We start from the raw sequence: 22,916 nt of genomic DNA, 5'->3' as shown, positions 1-22,916 counted from the left end.
ACTTCATTTTTAACTGTCCACATATATCAATTACACCACATCACTATCTTCTTTTTGTAGGAGAGTCCAAATATAGACCATGAGGTAGACAACATCTCTAAAAGCTGTGAAAGTTGGCTGATTTGTTTATTTATTTACTTATTGAGATGGGGTCTCTCTGTATGCTGGCTATCTTGGAACTTGATATATAGAGCAAGTTGGCCTCAAACTCAAGAGATCCTTCTGCCTCTGCCTCCTGAGTGCTGGGACTAAAGGCGTGCGCCACTCTTTGCTAAACTTGGCTGAATTTTAAGGAATACTTCTCTGGGTGACTTAGATCAGAAGAACTCCAGCATCATTAATAAATATTCTATCATACTCTTCACCACGGCATGACGGCTGCTCATAGTGCCCAGATATAGGGAGACTTTAACTAGTCAAATCAGCTGTGGTCTACCATGATCCCTGAGGTATTAAAAAATGGCCACTTATTTAAATCATGAAGTAGGAGAAAATGTGCCATAGGAGGCACTCAAAGCCAAATGGGACCTTTTTGCCTTAGTACTGGAGAGGATGTTGACCAAGTACTTACCGTGGGTCAGCCACTCCCACTGTGTGCCTCCTCATTGACAAATAACGGACCAAGGCTTCAGGAGAAGGCTCTTCACCCTCATCGCTGTCCAAGTTCACTGCCCCATCAGGCTGAGGTGGAGAGAAACACAATTGATCAGAAATAAGGAGCTCGAAATAAGAAGGAAGGAAAGGAATTGTGGCTACGGGGAAAGTGGTTTCAACTGACAGTGATCAGACGTGGCTACTTGCCTCTATAATTTGGTTCTCTGGGTTGATTAGCTGAACTTGAGGGACACTAATGTTCATGGCAGTGCCTGTCTGCTCCGCCTGGAAAGCAGTACATATGGATAAACAAAGACCTGAGATACTAGAAGAAATAACAGCTTTTCAAATTAGTCTCTCCCTTTGCCCCTCTAAGATACGGCTTTGCTGTGTAGCCCAGGCTAGCCTTGAACTCATCCATTTTCTGCCTCTGAATTCCAAAGGCTAGGATTATATTCTAAACAGTCTTGATTGCCACCCACACCCTAGGTTGTCACTGCGGACATTGCCCACCTGGATATTTACTGGTGCTTGAAATGTCATGGCTCTGGGCATGCTAGGAAGAGCTCCCAAGCGCAGAGTTTTATGTCTCCTATGCCGATCACACAGCAGGCTATAGATTGCACTATAGTGATCATAGGCGTCCGATCTTAATGACTACCAAAGAGAAGGGGAAAGAGTGAAAACCTCAATGAGATGTCACATCAATGACCACACCCTTCAACATCAGCAGAATCCACAGCAGCTTCTTCCTTCCTTCCCAGACCCAGGAAGGACAAAGGGAGAGGAGGAAGGATGAAAACAGAAAACCCAAGTCCTCAGGAAGGAGACAATGCAGGAAAGGCAAGCAAGAGGAGAGGCTGCTGTGGGGGATAGTATTTTGAAGTGTGCTGCATTTTTTCCTACTGCTTTTGTTAACAATTCAAAGATGTGTCTGAGTAAATAGAATTAACCTGCGATCAGGAGGCTGAGTCAGTAAGTAGCTGACAGGAAGTGGTAAGGAGGAACCATGTGTAGCAAGGGTTTTTTAAGTGGGGGCTGAGAGAAGGACACTGGGTTTTCTGGAAGACGCCAGCAAAGGGAGAAGATTAGCTACCTGCTATTCAGCTTCTCTTAGCTAGCAGGACTCCACCTGAACTGTTTAGATTTAGATAAAGTCTCCCTTAGTAGCTTTGGAAGAGTTGGTGCCTGAGGGAACAGAATCCCCTCAGGCTGCGGCCCTTGCAGCCAGCCCAAATGCTGCAGTGGAGTTCAATCTCTGACTAGGATAGCTGTTGCTTAAGGGGCAGTGGTCACTGTAGATAATAAAAAACAGATAACACGCTGCTTGACGTATTTCCTCTCCACTCTTTCCTAGATACCTCAAGTGTCCGTTCCTTGTCCAGTCCCATGTCTTCCATGGCCAAGAGGACATCATCATTGAGGGGATCCGTCTGTCTTTCTTCCTCCAGTTGCTGGCACTCAGCTATTAACTGTAACATGGAAAGATGCAAGCTGTCAAGTCCCCAGGTAACTACATCAACATGGCATGTGATATATACTGACCAAGATGTTTTATGCCCACTTGCTGAGGATTCTCAGGGTCTCATACAAAAATCTAAGCAAGACAGCTCTGGAAATCAGCTCTGAGCTGACAAGAACCTCCTGTTTCCTGAGCTCCTGGGGTATGTGGAATGATCATAATGGGGAGCAGCAGGATGCTCCAGAAGCTGTTAAAATGAGCACACTCAGACAAGAGAGGCATTGTAGTGGCAGGAACTGGGGGTATACTGCCTCATAAGTCAAAATCATATTCTGATTTAGGGACAAATGGTAAGGAACAGTGTCACTAGTCTCCAGAGCCTAGCTGGCTCTTGCAGCTCCCTGCTGAATTCATATGCCATTTCAGTTTTACACAGGGGTTGGTTCCTAGTGCTCATCTCTTCATGTCTTGGGCAGATTAAGTTCCCTGAAGCAAGGGACCCAGCTCACCCTCTCAAAGTTGGGATCCGCATCCCCTAGCTTCATCCACTTGTGCCTGCAGATCTGCTCCATCGAGAGGCGTTTGCTCGGGTCTAACACCAGCATGTGGCGGATCAAGTGCTCACATTCTGCAACAGACAAACAGCCTGCCTTCAGTCTGGTGAGGGGAGACACTGGGGCAGCGGAGGAGCTTGAAGCAAGAGCATCAGGCAGATTCTCAGGCTCCCTGCTTCCAGTTCTGTTTCTCTTCTGCCTTGACCCTTATCTACTTCATTGCTTACTCCAGAAGGAAATGGCAAAGCAGAGAGAGATGGAGAAAAAGAATGGGGCAGTCTAGTCAATACCTCCACTAAGTCAGATGAGAAAACTATGGGGTGAATGCATGAACTCTATTTATAATGTATGCCTCTGCTATGGATATCGTGGATATTGCTATGTATAAATAAAATGCTGATTGGCCAGTATCCAGGCAGGAAGTATAGGCGGGACAAGCAGAGAAGAGAATTCTGGGAGGTGGAAGGCTGAGACAGACAGACACTGCCAGCCGCCACCATGAGGACCAACATGTAAGATACTGGTAAGCCATGAGCCATGTGGCAAGGTGTAGAATTATAGAAATGGGTTAATTTACGATAGAAGAACTAGATAGGGGCTGGAGGGATGGCTCAGAGGTTAAGAGCACTGACTGCTCTTCCAGAGGTCCTGAGTTCAATTCCCAGCAACCACATGGTGGCTCACAACCATCTGTAATGAGATCTGGTGCCCTCTTCTGGCCTGCAAGCATGCATGTAGGCAGAACACTGGATACATAATAAATAAATAAATCTTTTAAAAAAAAGATAGAAGAACTAGATAACAAGAAGCCTGCCATGCCCATACATTTTGTAAGCAATATAAGTCTCTGTGTGTTTACTCAGTTGGGTCTGAGTGGCTGGACTGGTGGGTGAGAGAGATTTGTACTGACCGTGGGCCAGGCAGGACTGGAGAAAACTTCAGCTACATGCCTCCCTTTCATAGAATTAAGAACAGAATATCCTCTATCGAGATTTATTGTCTTAAAAGCTCTCAAATTGGTCCAGCCTCCTACACATCTTATCATGTGCATATTAATAACTTTGGGTTAGGTGTGCATATGACTCTTCAAAAATCAGGGGATCTGGAGTTTCTCATGGCACAGGGTACATGGAGATGGGGACATGCAGAGGCCGCCTATGTCACAAGCCTTCTGCAGAACTTTTTGATGTGAATTAAACACTACAGGAACATAAAGTGGCCAGTGGGTGTCTCTCTCTGGGAACTCATACCCCAGGTTATATTGGGGAGAGAACAAAAGGCTCAAAATCAGAAACCTAGATTCTGATCTCACAGCCACCTACTTTACAAAGTTGCTCATCTGTAAACTGGAGGCTCAGATGACAATGTGGGAGCAGCAGCTATGGGAAGGTGGTAGGCAATGGCAAGGCCATGGTATTCAGGTATTCCTCATAGCACTTTACAATTACTATCTCAGCGTCACCAGGCCCTGAGGAGTGTACTATCAATCACCCTTCCCTCTTTAGAATGGCCCAGATTAAGTACAGAGTCCACAGTCACATGGTTTTCAAGTTAGATTCAAACCAATAGTCTGGGTGTCCACCACATGTGTGCATGTGTGTGCAGGTACATTTGCCTATGTGAACAAGCTTGTAGGTCAGAGGGTAATGCTAGGATGTCTTCCTCAATTGTTTCCACCATTTTATTTTATTTTATTTTTTGAGATAGAGTCTCTCATAAACCTGAAAAACACCAATTCAGCTAGACTAGCTGGCCAGTGAACTCCTGAGTTTTTCACGTCTCCACCCTCAGTGTTGTGGTTACAGGTTAGACCACCATGCTGACTTTTATGTGCTTGCCAGGCATTCTAAACTAAGGTCTAATGCTTGCACAGCAAGCATGTCACCCAACAAATCACCCCCAGCCCTTTACCTGGTATCTTAACCACAACTATTATGTTGCCTCAATCCCACAGAGCCAACGGAGGTCCAATCTACCTGAACCACCCCCAGACCTTCACCCAAGCCATCTGCTTGCTTAGACAGCCGGAAAAGGTTCTTAAGTGGTCTTTCTGCTTCTGTTCTTCCTTCAGTTACAATCTACTCTCCACTGGGATGCTTCTAGAGCCAAGGCTAGACTAGCACCCCCTTAATAATTCTATAATTTCTTCCCATGATCCTCAGAATGAATATCCAAAGTCCTGGGCCTCCGAGGACAGTGTCTGACTTCCCACATGCAGCTCTCTCCACTGTCCAGCCTCTGCTTGCTCCTTCTTAGGTGAACAGCCACTCCTCAGGCCTTCTCACCGAAGCTCCCTGCTGGACAGGTAAGAGCTTCCAGTCACTCCCTCAGAAACCTTTCCCTGACCTCTGACACAGGCTCAGGTATCTTCATTGTGTCACCTGACTTTTCTTTACGTGAATGACTCAAAGACTCATCCTGTTCATGGTTGTACTTGTTCACTGTCCCTGTCACAATGTCACGCAGGTGTCTTTTCTACTGCCACATGCAATATGGAATCCCCAGTACCAAAAATGATTATTATATCTAGTAGGGACTGAATATCTACTGAATATATGAATAAATATTTGTTGAATATTCACCTTAACCAGACAAGAATATATCATGAAAATGCTTTTTATTTCATTTAATCTCCACAACAATCCTAAGTTTAAAAAAGAGCCTTATTTCTAAATGAAGAAGTGAGATTTTGAAAAGTTAATGCACTCAGCTACCTCAAGGCTCTTGACTATCCTGAAATGCCTCTTCAGGTGGATATAAATTCTATTTCATCTATTTTTCCAGAAAAAATTCAATTCTGCAATTCCTATAGCATTTTTGGTAACATCATTGTCATGAAAGATATACTAAGAGTGATGTAAAGGGATTACTCTTAATTTTTAATGTATTATAACTTTAAAAATCCAATAAATATGCTAAACAAAAATATCAATTTTTTTTGCTTTGTGAGCAAAGGTATATTCAAAAGCAGTTCAGATCTGAAAGACTATGTTCTCTACATTCTAAAATTACGTCCAGAGCAGCAAGGCTAGGCCCCACACTGTAACATCCATGACATACAGGTTTATGGTCTGTGATCATTTAAGAGAGAAAAAAAAAAAAAAAAAAAAAAAAAGATGTTCTTAATTCTCAAAGTTGCTCTAAAGACCTCAGTGCAGGGAGGCAAGGGTGCCTTGGCAGTTGTGAAGTTATTGTTCATTCCTCTAGATGGCAGTCTACTGTCTTCCTTTGGTCTTTCCACACAAAATGTAGAACACTACATCGGGGACCAAGGCCAAATAATGTTTACAACAGGCTTGCTTTAAAACAGAGATTTCCTTTTCTAGGCAATTTCCTTAAACAACAACAAACCAAAACAGAACCTGTCATAAAAGTTCCAATGCAAACCTCTATTCCAGGATTCTGAAATGTCTATCTAGTCATCCTTAACCTTATTTACCCCAAGAGACCCTGAAGACTCACTAGAAAAAAATTCACAAAAATGTATGTATACAAACTTGCATTAATTTTTGAATGTTCAAGGAGCAAAAAAAAAAAAGTCTGCATATATTCCCTAGATGTCTCCAGGCTCAGATTAGGGACCACTGCTTCATGTCAATGGCACAAGAGCAGGAGCGCTGATCTGTCTGTCACACAGAACAGAAACTGCAGAGTATCGGAAGCCTGACAAACACTTTGAATCTGTTGCAGAGGGTGAAACATGGCTGAACTCAGCATCGGGCACATTTTCTTGGTGTCATATAGCTCATGAAATTGGGTTCAGATGAGAACTGAACACACTATTCTACACAAAACAATGGAAAGAGGGTGAAAAGGAAGGCAATGAATGCTCCCAGATCTAACACTCCAACCACAGGACACTCAAATGAGCAGCAGAGAATGAATGAGAGCAAAGGAGTGAGCCATCGGCCCTGCCAGATGCCAGCAAGTGCTCGGCTGAGCAAAGTGGCTTGTCCCCTCCCAAAGGGTACAGCCTTTGCTGCGGACACCCAGGCACCGGGGGACACAGCAGTGGAGCTGCTGTACTGCTTGTGCTAGAGAAGCCGTTACGCCCCCTCCCCAGGCTGCTCTTGTCTGTTCCACACATGACTCCAAGTGGTCTCTTCAGCAAAATCACTGCGGTCTGTGAAACTCAATCCTCCCCTGGAATGCCAACTAGAGGATGTACAGAGCCGTCTCGGCAGTGCTGACAGGCATTTGGAGGCCTTTGAGGAATGGACTTCCAAATGGTCCTAGAACCAGAATGAAGGCTGTCTGTAACTTAATCTGAGATGGCATGAACATCTTTGTTTGGAAGAGAACTTATCCAAGGAGGCTGAAAGGGTTTGGCTTGAGAGGGATACCAAGGAAGGGAGTATGTGTGTAAAAAGCTCTCTATATTCATTAAAGACAAAATTCACGCAAGTTCATCTAATTTCCATGACAGAAGAGGAAATGAAATAATTTAAGAATTTATGAGGCTTATTTACCATGGAGAAAGGCAGACATGGGCAGGAAGGACACTCTGGGCTGTTCTTGAGGGATGTTCCACAGACAATGCTGTGTGTGGACAGACTCTGCTGTCCAAAGATCTGAACGTGGAACAATTAGGGAAGGGTTTCCTGATGATCAGTGCTGATGAGATGTGTAGATAAGCAGTCTGAGCAGGCTCTTAGGGAAGCGGGGGAGTGGGGGGGTGAGGGTGGTACAGTGCAGACAAGGCCACACCAGCTCACAGCTACTCTTACTCCTTTACAGATCACCAACTCTGGGTAACAAGAGGCCGTGATCAACTCCTTAGTCACCTATTCTCAACTCTGAAAACTCCTTAATGGTGATAAGGGAATGGCCTGTCTAGGATGTAGAAACCTAATTTTCAGTAGAAACCTGTATCAGGAGGTTGGCATTTAGGACGTCATTAAAAGACTCACAGACTAATGCTTGAGGAAGAACGGCAACCATCGAAGTCTTTACCTTTCTGAACCAGGTTTCACTAACGTTACCCAAGTGCCCGTCATGAATCGGGTCCCCAAGATGGCAGGTGTAAGAAACAGCTCAAGTGACTGTGATGACAACCCTTGCTAACAACTGCAATGTCCTAAGAAGCAATCTGTGGTGGTAGAGACATATAATCCCACCCCATGATATGTAATGTGTATTGTCCCCAAACCAAACAACAAACCTGGAAGACAATGGCTTTTGCCTGGAATTCCAACATTTGGAGGCTGACAACCACACGTTTGAGGCCAGCCTGGGCTATGTGGCCAGTTCTGGAAGTTCTAGGACAAACTAGTCTACAGAGTGAGACTGTCTTAAAACAAACAAAAATCCAAAATAAACAAAAATAACAAATAACCTAAGAAGTCACAACAGAATAGTAATCCTCATGCTTCAAGCTGGAATTGCTGGAAAACCATCATTTTACTAAAGATTTAGGTGTGCTGCTGTGTGGGGTCAAAACAGGAAAGAGGGGAATGAAAAATCAATAGGGTTATTCATTTAGAAATATTATTTGACAATATTAGCATGTACCAAATATTTATGATAGGCAGAGAGTACTAAATTCCTTAAGCATTCAGTCTGCACTCCAACACTTATTACTATTATCTCCATTTTATAAGAAATTGAAAATCAGAGAAATTAAGAAACTTGACCAGATAATAAAAGGGAAAGTCTGTTCATTTTTGCTGTTGTTATTTTGTCTTTTAGATAAGCCAGACCCAGGCTTATCTTGAACTCATGATCCTCCTGCCTCAGTCTCCAAATCATTTGAATTTCTGGGGTTGTATATATATTTTTCATTATTGTGTATGCAAGCATGCATGCACACCATGATCTACATGTAGAGGTCAGAGGTTGGGGTAGTTTGAAAGTAATTGGCCCCTATAATCTCATAGGGAGTGGCACTATTAAGAGGTGTGGTTTTGTTGGAGTGGGTATGGCCTTATTGGAGGAAGGGTGTCACTGTATGGGTGGGCTTTGAGAATACCACCCAGTGTCTCAGTTGACTTCTTGTTGTCTGCAAGATGTAGGACTCTCAGCTACCATCAGCCTGCATGCGGCCATGCTCCTGCCATGATGATAATGGACCTAATCTCTGAAGCTGTAATCGAGCCACCCCAATGAAATGTTTTTCCTTTATAAGAGTCATGGTGTCTTTTCACAGCAATCAAAACCTTAACTAAGACAGAGGGTAATTTGTGAATTTGGTTCTCTTCTACTTTTAAAGGAGGGGAGAGTAGTCCAGGAAACAAAGGAGTCACCAGGCTTGTGTGGCAAGGGCCTAACCCTTTATCTACTGAACCACCTACAGAATTCTTAATCTAAATACTACTTTTTAAAATACATTATTAGTAGCTAAATGGTGGGGATATACACATTTAATCCCAGTACTACATAGGCAGAGGCAGGTGATCTCTGAGTTCAAGGCTAGCCTGGTCTACAGACTGAGTTCCAGGACAGCCTAGGCTAAACAGAGAAACCCTGTCTTGAAAAACCAACTGACCAACCAACCAACCAAAAAAACATTATTAGTGTTTGAGGTAGCAGTCAACATATCTTTAGAAAGACAAATCAAGAAAGTTCTCTTATCCAGCAGATGATATATGCTATGTGATCCCCAAATGCTGCATCACACAGAGTCGGTCACAAGCAGGTTCCAAACAGAGCAGTTGAAATCCTGGTTGAAAAACTACGAATTAGATGACAAAAAGCATGAGGTGGGGATGACAAGCAGGTGAGAGATGTTGGGAACATAAGAACACAAGGGTGGAGGCTCAACCCGCTAATGCTTTCCGTGGGTAAGAGTGAAGGTGCTGGGCTGGAGAGGTGGCTCAGAGGTTAAGAGCACCGACTGCTCTTCCAGAGGGCCTGAGTTCAATTCCCAGCACCCACATCTTCTGTGTACATAATAAATAAATAAATCTTTTAAAAGAAAGAGTGAAAAGGTGCTACCGAAGACCCCACTCTGTCAAGTGCCGTGGGTGGAGTCAGATGAAGAGGGCAGAGCTCTGTGGGACCGGATCATCAGAACCTCTGGGCTGACCCCATGAAGGAGAGTCAGGTGACCTTAAACCTCTCGTGTGGCTCCAAAGTACGGGGCACGGCAAAGCACTGTCCTCTGGTCTGCTGTGGAGGAACAGTCTCAAAGAAATGAAGTCACAGATTCCTGACACATAAGCTTCTTTGAACTGGTGGAAAGAGAAGACATCTGGGCACCAGAGGGCATTGTAAGAGTACAAGAAACAATTACCAGGAAATCATGCTTCCTCAAAGCATGTGGAAGGTGTCTTTCCAGTCAACAATACATATGCTCAAAGGTGATTCTCAAGTAAGTGTTCTGCCCCAAAGTCTCTATTTTCAATAATTTGAGCATGCTTCTTAGCAATGTTAAATTCTTAGTGATGGATTGCTTTTACAGCAATTCAAATTTCAGAGAGCTCTATTTTTCTAAATCTCAAAATCCAAAACAGGAACAAAAATTAATTGGCAGTCAAACCTCTAACACATCCATTTCCCTGGACAATGAACAACTTTCAGAACTTGAACTAGTTAAACTGCATTTTAGAGTCTGGATCCGAGTTGGCATACTGTCACTCATGCTTCCTTTACTCATGTCCTCTGTCCCTCTGTCCGGGCCAGGATCAGAACAGGGAGAGCTGACAGGGCAGACAAACAGCTGAGGAGGGGCTGCAGGACCTCAGCATGCAGCTACGTGGCTTTCACAGGACTCATGGTACTTTATATGTTCTGGACTTACAGATGTTTGTGACTCACAGCTCCTCAGTAATGCTGACTGACTGCCTTTTCAGAGAAGAAAACCACAAATAAAACATTCTCATATTCTCTCATAATCCCTCCCCTCTTTCTCTCTCAGTCTCTCCCCCTTCCCCTTGCCCTGTCTTTGAAATGATTTCTCACAATGAAGCCCAGACTGGCACTGAACTTGCTAGCTTCCTTCCTCTGCCCTCCAGGTGGTGGGGCTACAGACATGTACCATAATACCTCATTTTGCAGTTTTCCCTCTAAGGACAGAAAATAAAGTCCTCCATGGTCTCTTTAGAAGTAACTAAAAAGTTAAATCAATTTTAAAAATAGCTTTGGGTTTTGGTTTTTACAAAGACACCTTTTGGTAAGAAGTTGCCTGGTGCTAGACACCCCCTCTCTGTTGTGGACTGGGCCCTAGACATGACTTTTACTGCTCTGCCAAGGAAGCTCTGTCACTGCCACCTGCCAGCAGCAGTGACATCTATCTGACATGGTCCCTCCTTTAAAATCTAAACAAAGAAGGAAAACAGTCTTCAAACAAGACCTTTATATATATAAAACATTCATTAGACCTGGCAGCAAGTATCTTTACCTGCAGACCCGTCTAATGGCCTTCCCTCAATGCTTTCTTTGATATCCACTATAGGGTCTCCTGATACTTTGAATAACTGCCAGATATGTATTTGCTGAGAACTAAACAGAACTGAGAAAGGTTAGGTGTTCTCTGAAGCCAGACTGCAGGGTTCAGAGCTTGGGTCTGGCACGTATTAAGTGAGGACACCCCTTCAGTTTTGTACCAGTCAAACGACCCATCATTCAGCATAGCTCATGGGATAGAGTGAGTCCACTGAGCATTAGACAGCTAAATCAACAGTGTCTAGGATACAGGAGCCCAGTATTAGTTATTACCCAACCTCTGGAGTCAAGCTTCTGCTTAGAATTTTCTTTCTCTGTTTTTCTATATAGGGTTTCTGTAATCCAGAAAACAGTTTGATTGAAAGGGGCGGTAATAAGCACAACACTATCAACGCTCTGTCCCTGGTTTCTAGAAAGTTAGGTAAGCTCGTGGGAATGGTACGAGGACTGCTTCACTCTGAAAAGCGTTCTGTTTTGTTTTGAAATGGGTCTCATAGATCCCAGGCTGGCTCTGAAACTTTGAGGGTGACTTGCGTTCTCCTGCCTCCAAGTGTGGGGATTACAGGTGTGTGGCATCATACCCAGCTCTCTGGCATGAGATGTATTCCTGGTGTGAATGGAAGCCAAACCACCCCAGGTTTTTCTCCCCAGATAGACAGCAGACCTCCAAAGATGTCTCTCTGCACTCACAGCCCGTCGGGCAAGTGACATCCATTCCCGGTCCCGTTCCTCTTCACAAGTGCTTTTCACCAAGGGAGACATTGTGTGGTTCTTGATGAGTCAGCTGATGAGGCAGAGTTACTTTCCTCTAAGTGGTAGCTTTCTGGAAGTAGCTGCAGGCTATATTCCCCATCAGAAGCGTTATGTAAGTGGGGTCTTGCATTCCCAGTGATAAAATGCTTATGCAAGATTACAGCTAATTAAGTCCCAATGAAGTCTAATCAATAAGGACTCAAAAATATTGCCCACAAGAGATCTCAGTGCACTCAGCATCAGTACAGCTTCTTCATGGTAAATTAATTTTCCTTCCGTTAAGTAAACGATCTGACTACATTTGCTCATAGGTGACATTTAACAGAAGGCGGCGGCAAAGCACACAGCCATGGGTTTAAAATGTTGTAGTAGGGAGTGAATCCATCAGTGGGATGAGTCAAATGGAGCCTCTGCTGACACTGGCCAAAGCAGGCCTCATCTCATATGAACCTAGGAAATCGAGTTTGCCCTGCTAATCAGCATGTGGCTAAGGCTGTGATGTTACTGGAGTGATGAGCTCTGAGCTCTGGGTTAATCCAAGAAGCCCCACTCAGAAAACACTGGCCTGCACCAAACGTGATGTGACAGAGACTCAGAGCCAACTTGATGGTACATCAAAATAGCTTCCTCCCCACTCTGAGATGTTTTCATTACGGATCCCAGACTGGCCTCCAACTTACGCTATTGCCCAAGCTGGCTTCAAACTTACTTGTGTTCTACCTGCTTCAGCCTCCTGAGTTCTGGGATGACAGACCTGAGCCAGCTGGCTCAAAACACCTTTTCAAACTAAGCAGAAGTCACTTGATCTAGTCATCTACACAGTAACAAAAGGAGATAAAACCGATTGGTTTACTGAGTGAGTCAGACCATCAGTGAGCTGTCACTTTAATAATTACAACCGAGTCTAAGGAAGAGTCTAGCAAAGGAGTAAAGCCATATTTCTTCCTTAACTTTTCTTTATTGGGGGAATGGGACATTGAGACAGGGTCTCTATTATGTACTCCTGGCTGTCTTGGAACTTGCTATGTAGAGCAGGCTGGTCTTGAACTCACAGAGGTCTGCTGGCCTCTCTGCCTCCTAAGAGCCGGATTAAAGGTGTATGCCACCATGCAGGAAATTGTGATTTCTTCCATATTTCTTTCAAAACATTCACTGAAAATTTATGTATGTCCTGCCAGGCGCTGCTAGGTTGTGTTTATATAACACGCAGGCCAGGGAAGAAGGCGTGTCCATGATATACTAGGTGGTATAAAACCACTCCATCTAGAACAAATGTCACTTAACAGTGTATGGTCTTAGTTGATCTCAGGACACGCAGGGAAGAACACTTGTGAATGACCAGCTTTGACCCACTGTGTGAAGACGCAGTGACAGGCAGAAAATAAACCTCCAATTCCTGAACGAACAGTATCCATCCAAGGAGCTTGTTCTCCTACACAGCTGGAGACACTCTGGAACCCAGATGGGCCAGAAAAGGATAGTGGAGAGGGTCTTCTCAGGCCCTCACATGCTAATGCAGAAAACTGTCCCAGCTCTGCTGGAGTTTCTAGATCTTTTCCACAGAAATCAGTAAGCTCAGCTCAAGTTAGTAACAGCCAGAGAATGGGTCTTGTTCTAAGACTTTCCTTGACCACACTGCCCTCTAGGGGACACTGCCAGAAACAGAGAGAGTGACTACAGACCCCACAGCTCTGACCTCCACCAAGAGCCAGTGAGGGGTCTAGTAAGTCACAACGCTGCCCAGGGACAGACTCTCAGCTTCCTTCCATTGAACCTGAACATACTTGAAGAACAGCTTTGCTCAGAAGACAAGAAAGAACATCTATGATTTCATTTTCTTCTGTGCCTCATCAATCGGACAGCACCAGCCTCTGGTGGGTCTTGGGATTCAGGTCTACGGTATGGGGCATCAGTAGCCAAGCACATCAATTGTCAACTCATTTCTTACATTGGTTCATTTCTCATTTTCTGTTCTTAATCTTACAGAGCCTTTTTTTCTCCTCAGGGAATTTCATCTCCAGGGTTAAAGAATGACACTATTTAGGACAACCACACTGCCATTTCCAGAGTCTTTCAGCTTTCTGAAAACTTGCTAGAGTGTGGTCTCAGCAGTTATTTGCCAGGAGCTGTCCTTAGCGACCAGCTTGGGGAGGCTTGATTGAGCAAGAACATTGCCACGTTCTGTTGTGAGAGGCTGGGTGGAGGGCAGAGGAGAGGAGCCAAAGCCCTCACCAAAACAACAACAACAACAACAACAACAACAACCAAAAACCACTCTGGACACTGGAAAGGCAGAGGAACTGGTTTATTGATCTGCTCCTTTTTGCGACAGTGAGGTGAGGTTGAGCAGAACAATTCAGCATCTGAGGGGTGGTTAAGCTATGACTATCTGTGTGGCTTTAACAAGGCAAGTCATTTCTCTAAACTTCACCAGCAAGCAATAAAATAACACAAGGTAAGGATTCCAGGGCATAGCTGCATGTTTTAAAGCAGAGGAAATGCAGGAAAATACTTTATAAACTCCAAAGCTTTACAGAAATGTGGTTCTCTGGTGTGTTTGCTGCTGGGGCAACGACTGAGACAGGATCTCTTTGTTTCAGCCTAGGAGAGCCTCAAACTCACCAAGCAGCTAGAGAGACCTTCAGCTGCTGAGCCTCCTGCTGGGATTAGAGGCATGCAAATGGAATTTCTTGATATTGTTTGGGTGATCCCTCTGGAAGGGATTTGGAGGCTGTTTTAACAAACCTGCGCATTAATTCCCTCCCTTAACACATTTGTATGCATGTCTACCAGGACTCAGACACTATCCCAAGGCCTGGGAATACAGCAGTGAACAAAATCTAAACGCTTCTCCCTGTCAGCTAACAATGGAGTGGGAGGGGAGAAGAAGACACAAACAGGACTGTGAAAGCCACCGGGAGGGGGGGGGGGGGGGGGGGGATCCGGAGATGTCTCAGCGCCCCTGAGGGAAAGGGGCAGAAAATGGCAAGGACCTTCTTATGACTGAAGCCCAGGGCCTAAGGTCAGAACAACAGAAATGGGTGTGTGGGTGTGTGTGTGAATGCTGCAAGGGGAGTTACAATTGTGAAAATCTCTGATTTTCTTTTTTGTGTTCTTTTTTGAGACATAGTCTCACTATGTAGACCAGGCTGGCCTTGAACTGCTAGAGATCCACCTGCCTCTGAGGGCTGGGGAGAAAAGCGTGCACCATCATGCCTGACCTGATTTTAATCTTAAGAATAAATGAAAGCCCTTGGACCATAGGAGGGCTTGACTCTGACACAGACTTAGTAATGTGGTAAGTCCTGCTCTGTGCCAGGCACTATGGTAGATTATAAATAATCGTGGGAAAGATATTTTGCTTGTATATACGCAAGTTCAGAGTCTGGTGTGGAAGGCATATAATGAAAGAATTACTTACAACATAGCTTGATAAGTGTTCAAAAAGTTTGACAAAGTTCAGAAAGATAAAATAGAAATAAAATATCTAGATTCTTCTTTTTTAGTGTGTATGTGTAGATCAGAAATATCACCCATCTTTTTTTGAGACAGGGTCTCTCATTAGTTTAGAGTTCAAGTAGGCTAGACTGGCTGGGCAGAAAGCCCAAAGGATGCCCCCACCTATACCTCCCAACTTAACTGTTGAATGACAAGCATGTGCCACCACATGCAATGCTTCTAAGTGGGTTCTGAGGATAGAACTCGGGTCTTTGTGCTTGTGAGGTAAGCACTTCCCTGACAGCCAGCTGTCTCCTCAGCACCTGTGTATTTGTAACTTACCGAACTTCTCACTAGATTCTACACTACATGAGCGAGTGGAAAGAGGTCTGGAAAGAAGGAAGTATTTAGAGCAGAGGGAACTGTTCCAGAAAAGATGACACTTAAGGAACCAGAAGTAAGTTGGGATGATAGGCTGGAGCTAACAGGGGGTCTAGCAGAGGGAGGGGCCAGCTCCCAAAGGAGCTCCACGGCCACTATTTACAAACACTGCTCATGAGATCAATTCATGAAGTTGCAATCAGAACCTAAGGAACAGAATAAAATATATTGGGGTGTGATGCCCATAGGAAAAGTAGGCTTTGCCCTTTGAAAATGCTGGCAGAGTCCCTGGTGATACTGGCTAACTGGGTAAAGCCCTGAGTTTGAGCACCAACCAGTACTGGAGCAGGGACCTCTTGGGGTGGGGCTGGTGACAAGCCTGTAACTCCAGCACTCAGGAGACTGAGGTAGATGGATCTTGAGTTTAAAATCAGCCTGGGGTATAGAGTAAGACTCTATCTCAAAACAGTATATTTTGATTTTTTATATATGTGTTCTGGATTATAGTATAAAGTATATTTTTATTATGGTTCTAGTAAAAATACTTGAAATTCAGTGCTTTAGACATATTAGGAGTAAACTTTAAGGCAATGGTAAACCATTGAAACATTTTAAACTACAAAATGATATGGTCAGATTTGTGTGTTTGTGTGTGTGCATATGAGAAACATGTATGTATGGTGTACTTTGTCATCATTTGTGTCTGCAAAGGTCTCTCGTGCAACAACACGGAGAACAGACAAGGCTGAGACCAAGAATCCAGAGATTTGACCACTGTCTAATCTAGGCAGGAAAAGAAAGGTGGCAGCAAGGTCTATACACGTGGCTACAGGATGGGGGACTGTCTGCACAGCCTTGGAGAACCAATTGGCTCTAGTGGTGGGGCTAAGAGAAGAAACGATCAAGACTTGCATCTGCCAAGCTGGAGAGGGGACAGAATTCACTAGGACAGCAGACACCAAACAGCAAATTTGTGAATAGTAAATGAAGTTCATTTTGGAAAATGTTTCAATGATGTGACTTCAAGATCTAAAAGAAAAGACATTGTACTACAAAAGCTGGTAGGCCAGTGGTAGAGTGCCTACCTAACATACTCAAGGGCCTGGGTTCAATCCTCAGCACTACAAAACCACAAAGTTCTAAAAGATGCTAGATAGCAAACGGTTGGATATGTAGCCCTAGACCTCAGGAGAGAATCTGGAGCCAGACAGTTAACGGGGGGCTGCTCCTAACTGTGATCAGTGGAGCCATGGCAGTAAATAAGATGGCCAAGAGATTATGTGACCAGGAGGACATAGAAAGGATGAACCGAGAACGAGAAATATGGCAGAGACGATTAAGACAGTACACTCAGGGGAGGGAGGGAGCATGTGTCTCAGAAGCCACTGTAAGAAGAAGATACTTTAGAAGACAGTGAAAAACCATAACAAAAAAATGAGCAATCCCAGATCCTTGGGAGACTGAGGCAGAAGGATTGCGTAAGCTCTTCAAAGGCAGCCTGGGAAACACTGTGAGACTTTGTTAGGAAGAAAAAAAATGAAGACCTGATGAGACACCTCAAGAAAGATGTACAGATAGCAAATAAGCAAATGAAAAGATGCTCATAATCACAGACCCCAGAGCTACAAATTAAAATGAGAAACGCCATGCACCTGTGAGAGCCACGCCCAATACCAAACAACAAAAGCTGACGGGGTGTGCAGCAGTAGGAACTCATTCACAACACCACAGCACAGCTCTCTGGAAGGCAGCACAGCTCTCTGGAAGGCAGTTGGGCAGTCTATCACAGATCGAAACCAGCTCTTACCGCAGGGCTCCATAGTCACGCTCCTTGGCGTTTACTCAAGTGAACTGAAAATGTGTGTCCATACAAAAATCTGCACAAGGACAATCACAGCAACCTTAGCTATAACTGTCAAAACTGGAAAGCAACCAAGACACTCACCAATGGGCGAAAGGATAAACTGTGGTGCACCCAAACAAGGGAGTATTATTCGGCACTAAAGGGAAATGAGCTAGCAAGACACAACAGACCTTAAATGCCTGTTCATGTTCCTAAGGGAAAGGTCAATGCAAATGGCCACACACGGTGTGTTTCCAATCATATCACAGTCTGCAAAAGTCAAAATGTATGGAGGCAATGAAAGGATAAATGTCTTTATACACTTGTCAAAACCCAGGAACTCACAACTCCCACAGTGAACCCTAATGTAAACTGCAGGCTCTGAGTGACAGGATCTTCTGGTGTGTGTGTGTGTGTGTGTGTGTGTGTGTGTGTGTGTGTGTGTGTGTGTGTGTGTGGTGCGGTGGGTACCAGGGAGGCTGTGAGGAGGGGATAGAGGGCATATGGGCATCTTCTGTCCCTTTAGCTCAGTTCTGCTGTGAACATAAAATTATTCTCATTTTTCTTTCCTAGTAGGGAACGGTAAAGTGCTAAATAAGACAATGAGGAAACACAGCTCCAGTCTGGACAGCTGATGACCACAGCAAGAGCCACCCGGTGCACACTTCTCTGCTTGCTTCACTGTATGGTCAAGCTAGAAAACGTCAAGGCTTGGTCCTTGTCCGTTCTTCCCATTCCTCTCCTGTTATGCACACACCATGAGAGCCTGCTCCTGCTGCTCCAAAACATCAGTTGTCCTCACTCTTCTCAACCCAACAGTCAGTTCTCTGTCCTCTGCCTCGGCTTCCCATGGCATCCCACTCCCTCTTTTCTGGAACATCCTCACCTGTCTTCAAGACAAGCAGCCTCTGGCTTTCCTTGCTAACCATCCTTCTGACCCCGTTCACTTTGCTAATCTCTAAAAATCCTTGGCACCTCTTCCATACCCAGAGTTCGCTCATCTGGTAGCATTAGACATTATACATCGATGATTCTCAGATAGATATCCTCGATTAGTAATCATTCCTAAATTCACCTGCTGACTAGAACCTCAACTTAGATGGCTAGTAGGCACCTCGACCTTGACACTTTAAAAACCATCTCCCCAAAATTTTAATTATTTCCCCCAGTTATCCTCATTCTTTCTGCTGCTCGGGTCAAAAACCTTGGAGTTACCTATAATTATTCTTTATTTACCTAAAATCCAATACCAAACATTATTGGAGACAAGACTGCCTGGGTTCAAATTCTAGTTCAGCCACTTATTAGCTGTGTTTTCTAGGGACAATTGCTTAACCTCTCCTGGCCTTGGTATCATCTGTAAAGCGGGGGTGACAACCTTACGAAGCTCATAATACTGAAGGAAGCTAGCTAGTGTTTAAAATGCTTTCAACATGCCTGCCATGCGGTATGCAGTAGTATTCCCACAACCCCTCTATTCCTCAGTCTGGGAACAGCCAACTGCAGGGCTCATGTGTACTCTAAGTCTCCTACCAACCAGGCTCCGTTTCTACAAGTGCCTTCAATGAGCCTGCCCTACACAGCACTGCACAGCACTGCACAGCACTGCATTCTACTACAGAGCAAAGCACACTACATAGCACTGAACTGCATTCCACTACACAACACTGCACAGCACTGCATTTCGCTATACAGCACTGAACTACAATCTCCATTCAACAAGCAGTGTAACAACTGCAGTGATTGTCTTTAAAAGCTACTACAAAATCTTTTTGTTTTGTTTGAAAATTTTCACAATAAAAATGTAGAAGAAAAGAAAAATAAAGGAAAAAAAATGTAGAAGAAAGCTGGGCAGTGGTGGCGCACACCTTTAATCCCAGCACTCGGGAGGCAGAACAAGGTGGATCTCTATGAGTTTGAGGCCAGCCTGGTCTACAGAGCGAGATCTAGGACAGGTACCAAAACTACACAGAGAAACCCTGTCTCTGGAAAAAAAAAAAAAAAAAAAAAAGAAGAAGAAACTCAGAAACTCCCATAGGTCAGACCATATCATTCTTCGGTTAAGAGCCTCTAAATCTTCCCCTCCACCAGAGTAAAAGCAAAGAAGTCTATATATCTGCTGATGAGGCCCTAAAATAAGCTCCCACAACTCTCTCCTTCTCTCTTCATTCTGAACTCCTCTGGGCACAGCCTCAGTTGCTAGCTCCCTGCGGTCTTTGGGCTGTGGTCCTCTGGTGTCTCCCAACTATACCTCTTTGAATGAGCTCCCACCCACCACCCTAAAGGTTTCTACTTCATCCTCCCAGAGCATTTATCACTACCTGACACCCCACCTCCCCAGTCACCAATTCTGAGATGAGTCAGTTAAAGCTAGCCCACATTCCACCTACTTATTCTAAAGGTATGCATGCATGCTTTCCTTAAGAGGGAGTAGCAGACAAAGGGCACCACTTTCTACAGTGGCTCAGACATGACCTCTTACATGCATAGAAATGGTGAAGAAAGAAAGAAAAAGAAGGAAAAAAAAAAAAACCCAAACCAAACAAACACTCCTCTCCCCCAAGCAAAGCCAAACCCACATAAGCTCTGAGTTGTCAGGCAACTATATAAAAATCTGGGTTTCTGGTATCTGTTTTCAGTATTAGAACTTTTCCAAAAGCTAAAATTATCCCGCTGCCCACTTACTTAAAGGGATTTTTAAACAATTTGCCTCTGAAGGTAGCCTACAGATAAAACTAGAAAATGAGACGACTCAACACCAGGACGAAGATGCACAGCCTGCTTGTCCTGGGCATCCACGCCCCAACAAAGGAACTCCTGTACTGCAGTGAAAGGGTGTGGGGAAGACAAATGTCGATCCCACCGCCACTAGGTGAGGGGACCACTGACGCATCAATTAATCTAATCAATCTAATCTAACCTAATACACATCAATTAATCTAATCCGTACAGCAGGGCCACACAAAACTCTCAGCCAACTTACAGACTGAGGAAACAAATGCTTAGACAAACCTGCGCTGAGCAGAGCCCAGGTTCAAGCTCAGGGAAGACTCCCTGAGCCAAAGCTAGTTGCTTCTCTCGTTCCTATGGAATCTTGCCTCTCAGAGGAACTACAAACTACAGTTCAGAAAGCAGTCAAATGGTCATTCACCCACCATTACCACACTTCTGAAATGACTTAACATGCCTGACTCTCCATGAACTCAGTGCCATAGCTTTGTGCTGGCAACTCCCTTACCTGTGGACATGAAAAATGGGATGCGGAACTTTCCACTCAGCACCCGGGCCCGCAGATTCTGCAGTGTGCTCCCATCAAATGGCAGGGCACCACACACAAGCACATACAGGACAACTCCAAGACTCTGCATCCCAAACAGAGAGTACGGACAGTTAATTGCATCAGAAAACAAGAGGCCATTAGAGTGCATGTGAAGATGATGGAACCAACTTTTCCTTCTTTCTTTAGGACACAATATGGGTCATTATCAAGGTCAGTAGACTTCAGAGCAGTTAACAGTCTTCTTTGCTTCCAGACATGAATTTCAGGATCAGAAGCCAGCCTCTCAGAAAGAATAATCCCTGTTCTTGGCACAGGCGTCATCCGCTCAGGCCCTTATAGGGTTCTTCTGCAGATGCAAAGCGAGTAGTTGAAACCGAGGCTCATGTGAGTCCAGTACTGGAGAGATTGCAAATGGACTGTGGGTGAAGGTGCCCTCCACCCACACGTGGCCCTGTGTGTCCTCTAGCAAGACAGCTGTCACCTGGAGACGGGAACAGGGCAGTAGGAAGGGGAAGTACTTACCCAGATGTCCACTTTGGGCCCATCATACTCCTTCCCTTCGAAGAGCTCTGGGGCGGCATAGGGAGGACTGCCACACCACGTCTTCAGCAGCTGCCCGGGAGTGAAGAGGTTGCTGAAGCCGAAGTCTAGAAAGGCAAAAGGACAACACTCATGTCATCAACCTAGCAAGCACTAGTCTCTGCTCAGGGAAGCACAGGCCATGTCGCCAAGCTGAAATAGCAAATTTAGGAAATAAGCCGCCAGTCACCTGAGCTTGTTGGAACTAGGAACTAGGCCAGGTGCAGGAACTGCCTTGCCTGTGTGGGCCTTGGAAAGGAAGGGAAGGGGAGAGGAGAGGTGAAGGGAGGGGAGAGCCACACTGGGAAACTTTTTCAATTGTACCAGACATGGAACACAGGGCTTCACCCATGACAGGGAGAGTATAGACGACTCTACTCTGAACTACACCCCATGAAGGAACTCTGGCCAGCTCAAGCGTGTCCTGCTCCCCAGTGCCTTTTAGTAATCACTAAAGCTAGCCACCAAGGTCTACTTCCTTATTTGGCCACTTCCTCCTCCTGAGGCTGAGGACCAAGGTCCAGCTATCAAAGTATTGAAGTCCAGCAATCAAAAGCCCCCTTTGGCTCACCTAATTAATATGCCCAATTAAAAGTAAACACCTCATCCAAACATGGGTTTCCCCTTGTACCTCTATAAACCACCATTTTCCTATGGGCCACGTCTTGTCTCTTTCTATCCAGAGGTGGTCCTTTGTCTCTCTAGGACAAATATCCCTGCCTCCTTTTCCTTGTTCCGTCCCCTTCTCCCTCTCTCTCCTGTCTTTGTCTCTTATTCCCTGCTCTCTCTCCCTCTGGGGCAAATAAATCTCTTTTGTGCTGAGGGTCTTGGAGGTCCTAAGCCCATACTTTTCCTTTCACCCCCAGCCTCACTGAGGCAAAAAGCTCCGACTTTCCCCACCCCCTTTTGAAAGCATCACCTTACAGCCATGGCTTGCCTGCAACTGTATATACAGATCAGGCTGGCCTTGAACTCATGGCGCTCTTCCTACCTTCGCCTCTTGAGTATTGGGATTACAGGTGTGAGATGCCACACCTACTTGAAAGGACTGGTTGTTCACTCGGGCCTGCAGGTGTCCAGTGGGCCAGTAAACACAGCTGAAAGTCTCATCTGCCTCCATTTGGCATCTGCCCTATAGACTTTGAGTCTCTCTTCTACAGAAGGACAGGTCGGCTGGATACATACCTTATAACAAGAGTCAAATCTGCCCTACAAAGCACCAGTGACTGTATCTTGACAATGATGGTCCTGAGATAACAGTCAACAGATCACAGTTTGAGCAAGATTGGTTAACTAGGCAGCTTCCTATGAGGCACCCCCTTCTGTCCCTTCTCTACATAGCCTAGTAGTCCACAGCAGTAGCATAAGACAGAGCTAAGGACACTGGTCTTCCTGATATGGTTTTATTGGTTAAACTTCCTTTCCTGTTTCCATTATTTTTCCTTCTGGTTTTGGGGTAGGCACCACATCCGATTTGTTGACGCTCACTGAGTAGCCTAGTGCTTGGAATACATGGGCGTGTCCTCAGTAGGACTCTGAATTTTCATGACTTTCTACAAATATATTTATAACCACTTAAAAACTAGACAATGTGACATTGTTATTATTGAGAAGATCTACTCAAAATGAAGAAAATGCAACTTATTTAGA

General features: G+C 44.8%; 1 protein-coding gene across 4 annotated transcripts in view; it reads right to left on the bottom strand.

The window, feature by feature from the left end:
• The window catches only part of Sik3 (SIK family kinase 3), a 215,713-nt gene that overhangs the window by 25,515 nt on the left and 167,282 nt on the right, over positions 1 to 22,916 (bottom strand). For all 4 annotated transcript variants that reach the window (XM_036193546.1, XM_036193545.1, XM_036193548.1 and 1 more), the window contains exons 5-11: positions 21,210 to 21,334; positions 20,646 to 20,769; positions 2,566 to 2,684; positions 1,956 to 2,066; positions 1,108 to 1,251; positions 802 to 879; positions 572 to 681 (exon numbers count right to left, since the gene is read on the bottom strand). In XM_036193546.1, the coding sequence (XP_036049439.1) occupies positions 572 to 681; positions 802 to 879; positions 1,108 to 1,251; positions 1,956 to 2,066; positions 2,566 to 2,684; positions 20,646 to 20,769; positions 21,210 to 21,334 (811 nt within the window). The remainder of the gene's footprint in view (positions 1 to 571; positions 682 to 801; positions 880 to 1,107; positions 1,252 to 1,955; positions 2,067 to 2,565; positions 2,685 to 20,645; positions 20,770 to 21,209; positions 21,335 to 22,916) is intronic.

The sequence above is a fragment of the Onychomys torridus genome, chromosome 7 (genome assembly GCF_903995425.1).
Source record: "Onychomys torridus chromosome 7, mOncTor1.1, whole genome shotgun sequence".
Lineage (NCBI taxonomy): Eukaryota > Metazoa > Chordata > Mammalia > Rodentia > Cricetidae > Onychomys > Onychomys torridus.
Note: the sequence above shows the minus strand (reverse complement) of the source record. Positions and strands in the feature narration are given on the sequence as shown.